A 9,784-nucleotide genomic window follows, 5' to 3' on the forward strand; every position below is an offset into this window, starting at 1 on the left:
GATTAGATTTCAATTGACATTTTATCCAATAAAATTAGTAAATTTTTTAATCCTACAACTAATGGGGAGGCTTCTTTTCCAGTCTGATTGAGACCAAAGGGTGCTATTGGCCCATATGCTTGCCTTGCTCTGGGTCAATCTCAATAATCTAAACTTTTTAATGTGTAAGGCTCAACCACATCATCTCTGCAAAAAATCATGTCGATCAAATATCAATAACCATTTGATCAAATCACAATTGTGTCAATGACAAGTATGGTTTTATATATTGCGAAACAAACGTGGACAAGAAATTACATATCCCAGTAATCTAGTTGGATTATTAATCCTACACAAATCTCTTCTATTGTTAATCCCCTTACTATTAATCTACAGCCACTTGTACAAAGAGTACTTCAATCTACAGTTAAAGCATGCCACAATAAGCGTAGCAAGAGACAACCTTTCGATAGTTATCGCGGTGATATGCTAGAAATAGTGCCCTGATTTACAGAAGGATCTGTGGTCGAAGATGACTTCAAATGAGCAATTCTGCCAACAGAAACTGCAGGTTGTCTTGGTTGAGGAAGTGTTGCTGATTCACTTCCCAACAAAACAACCACAGATGACATATTGGGCCTATCAGCTGGATCTTCTTGGACACACAAAAGCCCGATATGAATGCATCGTACAACTTCTGTCGCGTGGCATGATCCCGCCAACAATGGATCTAAAAATTCTAATTCTTTTCCTTCATTCCATAGTCGCCATGCCTGTAAAATCGAGTTGTTTGGAAGTACATCTAATTTAGAAGGGAAAAAAAAGTAGTTAACATCTAGCTATTCCAGTATTGTAATACAAGGGGGTGAGAAAACACACATAAGCAAGGAGTGTTGGAGCATGTTTGGTAAGGTAAAAGCCACTGTTTCTTTTCCCACTAATGATCTCCAGCAAAATTACTCCGAAACTAAAGACGTCAGATTTCATAGAGAATAATCCTCCCATTGCATATTCTGGAGCCATGTATCCACTGCATCAAATATGATAATTACATATTAAGGTGTATTGGAAGATACACATTGACCGATATTTAAAATTATGGGAAACACTTACTATGTTCCTACAACTCTTTTTGTGTTAGCAGTGTTTTGGTCTTCGCCAAAAATCCGTGCCAGTCCAAAGTCTGAAATCTTTGCGACCATTTCTTGGTTCAGTAAAACATTATTAGGCTTTAGATCCCTGTGTATGATTTTAATCCTTGAGTCTTCGTGCAAATAAAGTAGTCCTCGAGCAATGCCATGAATAATATTAAAGCGTATATCCCAGTGAAGTTCTACACACTTCTCTAAATCTGAAATCGTAGAAAAAAAATTAAAGCTCTCCAGGTAATGTTTTGTCTATTTTCTTAGCTACATTGAGCTGTAAGTAAAGTCTATAGATGGAAAATACAAAAACAAACCAAATAGGAAGAGATCAAGGCTTTTGTTAGGCATGTATTCATATATGAGCAGCTTTTCTTCTCCCTGTATGCCACAACCCAAAAGTCTGACAAGGTTTCTGTGTTGAAGTTTTGCAATTACTTTGACTTCATTCATGAACTCCTCTAATCCTTGCCATGATTTCCTCGATAGTCTTTTAACTGCTATTTCCTTGCCATCAGACAAGACACCCTACAAATTTCAGTTGAATATATTTTTTTTTTAACAGCAAAAAAGAGGGTTTTATTGATGAAAATCAAATTACAAAGCAAATGACAAACATCAACAAAGAATGAGAGTGCAAAAAACATCAAAGCAAAACCAAACAATCCCAACTATGTTGGCACCGAAAAACAAGCCCAATCATTTGCTACCACAATACCGAGTTGGTGAGAACCCCACAAAAACGGACCAAACAAAAGCAGAATAATAGAAAAATAAAACAAAGCAACAGAGTAATTGTGCTAGCAAAAACAGAATAGTTTCAGTTGAATATTTACTGATCAAAAAGGATAAAGGCCTACCAATTTTAGGGCCCAAAAATCGGCCGATATTTTAGACTTTTGATATTCATAGATATATCAGCCGGTATCAAATATCGCCAATGATATCGATATGTATCCAGATACTGTCATTTAAAACTGTTAATATATTAACATAGGTATAACATATGTATATAATATTCATATACTTATTACTATATGTATATAATATTATACTCTAATATGAAGCCAGCTTTCGTATATAATATAATATAGTATGTAATTAGTATATAATATAATATGTAATATGCTTTCGGCTTGTCTCCTCTTTCGGCCGCCCACTTCCTTTCGGTGTGCCTTTTTCTTATTTTAGTGATGTAGACCATAATGATGTTTGTATTCAGCTCTCCTATATAACGGAGCCTCCATTTGGTTTGTAATCAGAGTGTTAATAATACAGAAGCCTCTTTCAATATTACTCTCTCAACTCTCTCAATTTCTCTTTCATGGTATCAGAGCACAGGTGTGTGTCCTAAGTCTCTGCATCACTACTGTGTACCTCGTCCTTACCTAATACACAGATTGGACAGTACCATCACCTTCGTCTCTTCACGACGAAGCCAACGCCACCAGATTCATCATCATCTGCCGCCGCACGCGCCTCCACGCGCCGCCAGAAAATTCGGCCACGCGCTCTACGCGCTCCTACACTGTCCAGTGCTATCGTGCACCCCGGCCTCATCTGCTAACGTGCGCCGCGTGTTTCTGACGTCAGCCGACGTCAGCCCTAGCTGCTTCCGTGCGCCTTGTGCCTCTCGCCTGCTAACGTGCGCCGCGCCACTCTCTGCTAACGTGCGCCGCGCATCAGTCCTGTTTGACCAGCTTCGTTGACTTTTCCATTTTCGGCCTTTCTGGTCATATTTTTGGTCAGTTCACTCCTTTTCTGACTAATTTCGACCTTCTGAATTCACTGGTAACCTCAGTTTTTTTCAGATTCTACCTCATTTGTGCTATTTTTCTCTCATGGATCGCCTAGACTCCACTACCCACCCTATTTCCGCTATTCTTGACGGGACTAATTATGTCCTATGGGCACAAGCTATGTCTGGCTTCCTGAAAGGAAAGAAACTTTGGCGCATCATTACTGGGGATGTATGCAAACCCGTTCCCGAGAACACAGATTCCGCTGCCACAGACTCCACTGCCAAATATATTGACCGACTGGAAGATTGGGATAGTAAAAACTATCAGATCATCACTTGGTTTCGCAATACTTCTATTACATCTATCAGCCTTCAGTTTGGTCGGTTCCAACTTGACTCTGCTTCCTCTCCTGCCAAAGCCATCTGGGATTTTTTACACGAACGCTATCAGACTACTGGCCTTGCTCACCAATATCAGCTTCTGAGTCATCTTCACGGTATGCGCCAAGAAACCACTCAAACCATTAATGATTTTCTCTCCCAAATGTATTATGCTTGGGATCAACTCGCTCTTTCTGAACCTACATGGGACTGTACTAAGGATGCTACCTTGTTTACTACTTACTGTGACCAACAGCGCTTGGTTCAGTTTCTCATGGCTCTCACTCCTCGCTTTGAGCCAGTACGCGCATCTCTCCTTCATCGAACTCCTTTACCTACTCTTGAGCAAGCAATTTCAGAACTGTTGTCCGAGGAAACTAGATTTGGTACTCTCCATCCACACCCTGTGGACTCTGTTCTTGCCACTCCCCAGATTCGAAGTTCTCCTTCCTCACCTTCACCACAGAGGTCCAATGCCTGCAATTACTGTCACAACCGCAATCTTCCATCGACTCATCTTCTGGTTCATTGTCCAGTTCGTCTTTGTCGGTTTTGCAACAAGACTGGCCCTGGTCATCTCCAGTAAGATTGCTTCCGCAATCCCGCCCGTGCCTCTCGCAATGGTCCTTCCACCGGGAATTTTTCTCGCAGCCACTCTCACCGTTCTGGGACTCCGTCTAAACCAATACCTGCTCAACGCACTGCTGCTGCTGCCTCCGAGGATTTACCTTCCTCTGTCCCTATAGACCCTTCCACTCCAGTCTTCTCTCAAACCGATGTCGCAGCCATGTTTCAACATTTTTGGCAGCATTCCGGTACACCTCCATCTACTGCTTTATCTGTCACCGCAGGTAACACTTCTTGGTACTTTGATTCCGCTTGTTGTAATCACATGACCTTTGACCCTACTATTTTTACTTCTCTATCTTCTCCTCCTCATGTTCCTTCTATCCATACTGCTGATGGGTCTCTTCTGTCTGTAAGTCATGTTGGTTCTGTTTCAACCTCTCACTTATCTTTATCCCATGTCTATCTTATGCCTGCTCTTACTTTAAATCTTATCTCCATTAGTCAATTATGTGAGCATGGTCTAACTGTTACCTTTTCCCGTACTGGTTGTTTGGTGCAGGACCCTCGGACGAGGCAAACTCTTGGGATAGGCCGTAAGCATGGACGTCTCTACGAACTCATCCATCTTCATGTTCCAGCTTCCTCTCAGATCACAGCTCCTACCACTACCACTACTACCACAGCTCCTGCCACTACTACCACTACTACCACTGCTACCACTGCTCCTCCTTTATCTCCTTTTCAGCTTTGGCATTATCGTTTAGGCCATCTTTCTGTTGGTCGTTTAAAATCTCTAATTTCCAGTGGTCATTTAGGTCATGTAAGTTCTGATGTTTTAGATTGTGTGTCCTGTCAACTTGCCAAACAACCTGCTTTGTCGTTTAATAAAAGTGACTCTGTTTCTCTTGCACCATTTGATCTCATTCATTCTGATATTTGGGGACCTTCTCCTACTCCTACTATGGGAGGTGCACGCTATTTTGTTGTTTTTATAGATGATTTTTCCCGTTTTACCTGGTTATTTCTTATGAAAAATCGCTCTGAGCTCAAACAACTTTATTACAATTTTGCTACAATGGTTAAAACTCAATTTTCTAAAAATATTAAGATTTTTCGCTCCGACAATGCCATGGAATATAAAGATTTTGACTTTCTTTCCTTTCTTCAGAATCATGGTACTCAACCTCATCGTTCCTGTCCCGGTACGTCTCAACAAAATGGACGTGCTGAACGGAAACATCGACACATCCTTGACACTACTCGCGCTCTCCTTCTGTCTTCCTCTTGTCCGGAACATTTTTGGGGTGAGGCAGCTCTCACTGCTGCTTACACTATCAATTGTATCCCTACACCTGTCATTCATAATCACACTCCTTATGAGCGTCTGCATGGCACCCGTCCCCCTTACACCACCCTTAGGGTCTTTGGATCTGCCTGTTTTGTTCTTCTCCAACCTCATGAACGTACCAAACTTGAACCACGTTCTCGCCTTTGTTGCTTCTTAGGGTATGGTATTGAACACAAGGGGTATCGTTGTTGGGATCCTCTCTCCCAGCGCCTCCGTATCTCTCGTCATGTAGTCTTTTGGGAACACAAAATGTTTTCCTCTCTCTCTCTCTCTTCCGTTTGTCCGTTCCCTCACCCTCTCTGTTTTTTACTGACCCTTCCATGGATCTGTTCTCTGATGACCTTCCTCCCTCGCCCTCGCCAACCTCTCCACCACCCCTACCGGCCTCTCTCGAGACTGTCTTGCCTTCTGGTCTGTCCCATGTCCCTGCTCACTCTGATGGTCCTGCTCTTGCTTCCTCGGGATCCTCCTCTCCTGGTGAGTCTCTCCCTCTGGCTCCTCCTGCCTCTACTCGACCACACCGGGTAACCCAACCTTCCACTCGTCTTCGTGACTTTATTGTTGGTTCTACTGTTTTTTCCACTTATGAACCGACCTCCTATCGTGAGGCTCGCTCTAATCCTCTTTGGCAGCAAGCTATGACTGATGAATTGCAGGCTTTAGACAAAACTCACACTTGGGACATTGTTGATCTTCCTCCTGGCAAGACTGCCATTGGTTGCAAATGGGTCTACAAAATCAAAACTTGTTCTGATGGATCTATTGAGCGCTACAAAGCCCGCCTTGTTGCAAAAGGCTTCAACCAAGAGTATGGTATTGACTATGAAGAGACGTTTGCTCCTGTTGCTCGTCTCACCTCTGTTCGCAGCCTGATTGCGGTTGCTACCTCCCGACACTGGGATCTTTATCAAATGGACGTGAAAAATGCTTTCCTTAATGGGGTTCTTCTTGAGGAGGTCTACATGCAACCTCCCCCTGGGTCTACTTATCCCCCTCATAAAGTCTGCAAACTTCAGCGTGCTCTGTATGGTCTCAAACAAGCTCCGCGCGCTTGGTTCGCCAAGTTCAGCTCCACTATTCATGACTGTGGTTTCACCTCCAGTTCTTATGATACTGCTCTTTTTATCCGCAACACTGCTCAAGGGACCACCTTGCTTCTCCTTTATGTGGATGATATGATTATCACCGGTGACGATCTTGATGGTATTGTATGCCTTAAACAGTTTCTTAGCCATCATTTCGAAATGAAAGATCTTGGTCCTCTCAGCTATTTCTTGGGTCTTGAAATCTTCCATGATTCCACGGGGTCTTTTCTCTCTCAGGCTAAGTATACCTCTGATCTTCTCACCCGTGCTGGTCTTACGGATTGCAAGACTGCCTCCACTCCTCTGGAGCCTCAGAGTCGTCTTACACCTCTTGATGGCACTCTTCTCTCTGATGCTATCTTATATCGTCAGCTGGTTGGCAGCCTTGTCTATCTCACTGTTACTCGTCCTGATATTGCCTATGCCGTTCATATTGTCAGCCAGTTTATGTCAGCTCCTCGTACCCCTCACTATGCTGCCTTAGTCCGTATCCTTCGCTATCTCAAAGGTACCTTGTTTCATGGACTTCATTATTCCGCCCGGTCCTCTCTCCAGCTTCGTGCTTTTTCCGATGCTGATTGGGCTGGGGACCCTACTGACCGACGCTCTACTACCGGGTTCTGCTTTTTCTTGGGTGATTCTCTTATTTCTTGGCGCAGCAAGAAACAATCTCTTACTGCTCGCTCCAGTACCGAGGCCGAATATCGTGCTCTTGCTGATACTACTCAGGAACTGCTCTGGCTTCGTTGGCTTCTTGCTGACTTGGGTGTTTCCCCCTCTGGTGCTACTACTCTCTTTTGTGACAATCACAGTGCTCTTCAAATAGCTCACAATGATGTTTTTCATGATTGCACCAAGCACATTGAGATTGACTGTCACTTTATTCGTCAACACGTTACTCGTGGTACTGTCCATCTCCTTCCCATCTCCTCTGCTGATCAACCTGCTGATATCTTCACCAAAGCTCATTCTCCTGGCCGCTTCGTTGAACTTGTCTCCAAACTCCAGTTGGTTGCTCCTCCTTGAGTTTGCGGGGGGCTGTTAATATATTAACATAGGTATAACATATGTATATAATATTCATATACTTATTACTATATGTATATAATATTATACTCTAATATGAAGCCAGCTTTCGTATATAATATAATATAGTATGTAATTAGTATATAATATAATATGTAATATGCTTTCGGCTTGTCTCCTCTTTCGGCCGCCCACTTCCTTTCGGTGTGCCTTTTTCTTATTTTAGTGATGTAGACCATAATGATGTTTGTATTCAGCTCTCCTATATAACGGAGCCTCCATTTGGTTTGTAATCAGAGTGTTAATAATACAGAAGCCTCTTTCAATATTACTCTCTCAACTCTCTCAATTTCTCTTTCAAAAACAATATTAAGCACTACCTGATTGATCACATTAAACAAAGAAGAAACTGTTACCTTGTAAACAGTGCCGAACCCACCTTGTCCGAGCTTATTTGAATCAGAGAAGTTGTCTGTGGCTGCCATTATAGTAGCCAACTCCATGAAAGGCAGTTCCTGAGAACTGACAAATTCACCTTCTTGATTAATGGCTACACTGGGTGGGTTTGCCAATTCATGTAACAATGCACTTTGGCTTCTTTCCTCATCTGCAGGGCAGGAGACTTCTGTTAATGGTAGTTATTACATTGATATGTATGGGAATGTAGTTTGTTGGTTACTGTAGCATTTGGTCAACAATAAGCCTTGAAATACAAAAACAAAATACAAAATGGGACACAGAAAATGCTTGTTCTGTGTCTGATTTCGTGTTTGGTTTATGTGTTCTTAAACTTACTATTTTGTAAATTTACCCTTTTGTGTTCCATTGCTTCGCTGACGCCGAATAACATAGCAGCCAGCAGCAAGACCTGCGAGCACGAATGTTGTTGCACCGGTAACTAGCATAGCCACCGTAATCTTCTTTCTTTGCCCTGTTTGTTTAGGAAATAAACCTTTGTTTTCAATTTCAGTTCATATTGGATACATTTGTCTATTAAAACAATAAAATTCTGTTGACAATAGACTTGTTTGGCAAATTGTTTTCAGGATAATTATTGAAAACACTCATATTATCAAACACTTTAAAGTTGTTTATGAATTTTCATAAACTATTTTTGCCCAAAATTTAAAAGATGACATTACAGTATACTTTATTTTGACTACCTAAACTTCAAAAATGGTTTCAGATTAAAACCAACTAGCTTTTGCCTGTTAATAGATGCTTAGACAAGCAATATGGTTTTCTTGTTTTCTTCGAACATGTGGCAAACAGGCATTAGCATAGACAAAGTAACTAATTTACATTCAATGTTCTTACCATTGATAGTAGATTCGTTGTAAAACTGGTATAGCTGAAACCTCATGTTGCAGTTTCTGCTGAAAATTGTACTGCCTTGGCGATAACTGCAGCACCCTTCAAGGTCTCCAATTTCAAAATTCAAACAATCTCTACAATCGCTATGAGAGATGTCTCTTGTGCACTGTACAAGCCCATAGATTGATTCATTCCTTGAAAATTTGGTTTTACCAGTAACGAACATGGGGTTAGAAGGATTGATAATGGCTTCATCCGAGAGTTTATTCATAAAATCCTTCAAAACTTTAATAAAACTTACACGGTCTGATATATTTTTCTCCTGTTTGTTCGAGTCAGGATACAATCCATTATAGACCATCATCAAGGAAAAGAAAGGCAGGTGTGCGTATCGTACTTGACAGAATTCATGCCATATAATTGCATTTTGGGTTGGACACACTGTCATGATCTCCTGGCTTGCATTCTTTATGCAATCCCGACACACTTCAGGAGTGACATCCCCTCTGCAAAGAGCTTGCCCATAAACTTGATCAGTATTGTTTCCGATTGCAGTGCTGTTGAAGCCTTGATTTAATGGAGTGTTCGATGATAGGGACTCAAGAAGGATCTTGAGGTTGTTCCCAAATCGGCTATTTGGTGTGTAATTAGTTGGACTTGAATCACAAGATATGGATTTAGGATCTGCAGAAACAGAGTCACAGAGCAAGAACAGGGACAACATTAGGAAAATCATAGCTGAAAGTGCATCTTTGTTAATCTGCCTAACATGAGAGCACATTTGTGCTAATTTTAGCCGAAAAGCTTGAGAGATGAGAATAGAAATCAGATAACAATAGGAAAGAGATATGCTCTACATTCTTCTTTACAAAAGGTCCATCAACAAGTTTTTATTGGACACCAAGGTGTTGTTGGCTTGGCTCAATAGTCAGTCACTTGGCCCTGCATGGCTTGGCTCTATTGATTGCTGTCAATTTCTTTGGTGCCACATCCGCAGCGATAGACTAAGCCTCCGTTTGGGAAGTGGGTTGATTTTTTGGCTTTTTAGTTTTTTTGGTTATTTTAGTTTGGGCTTAAAAGTTTGGTTTGGAAATGGCTTTTTGGCTTTTTAGTTTTTTTGAGTTTTTTTGTGAGAGAAAAATGTAATGATTATGAGTTGGATGTGATGTTTTGTTTGTTATGACTAAAATAGCCTATT

General features: G+C 41.5%; 1 protein-coding gene across 3 annotated transcripts; it reads right to left on the reverse strand.

Moving 5' to 3' along the window:
- Positions 1-238: 238 nt before the first annotated feature.
- On the reverse strand, positions 239-9,511 carry LOC114319644 (cysteine-rich receptor-like protein kinase 8). Of its 3 annotated transcripts, XM_082888114.1 has the most exons (8): positions 8,888-9,490; positions 8,590-8,752; positions 8,084-8,203; positions 7,689-7,879; positions 1,439-1,649; positions 1,093-1,330; positions 859-1,009; positions 239-752 (listed from the first exon to the last, which is right to left on the reverse strand). In XM_082888114.1, exons 1-8 carry the CDS (start codon positions 9,365-9,367, stop codon positions 453-455), a joined length of 1,854 nt encoding a protein of 617 aa, XP_082744240.1. In that variant the 5' UTR covers positions 9,368-9,490; the 3' UTR covers positions 239-452. The 3 variants fall into 3 exon arrangements, with proteins under 3 accessions (XP_082744240.1, XP_082744239.1, XP_082744241.1); XM_082888113.1 differs by having other exon boundaries at positions 8,590-9,511; XM_082888115.1 differs by having other exon boundaries at positions 239-781; positions 8,590-9,511.
- Between the last annotated feature and the right edge of the window lie 273 nt (positions 9,512-9,784).

This window comes from Camellia sinensis, chromosome 9, assembly GCF_055761805.1.
Source record: "Camellia sinensis isolate YWXY chromosome 9, ASM5576180v1, whole genome shotgun sequence".
Taxonomy (NCBI): Eukaryota; Viridiplantae; Streptophyta; class Magnoliopsida; order Ericales; family Theaceae; genus Camellia; species Camellia sinensis.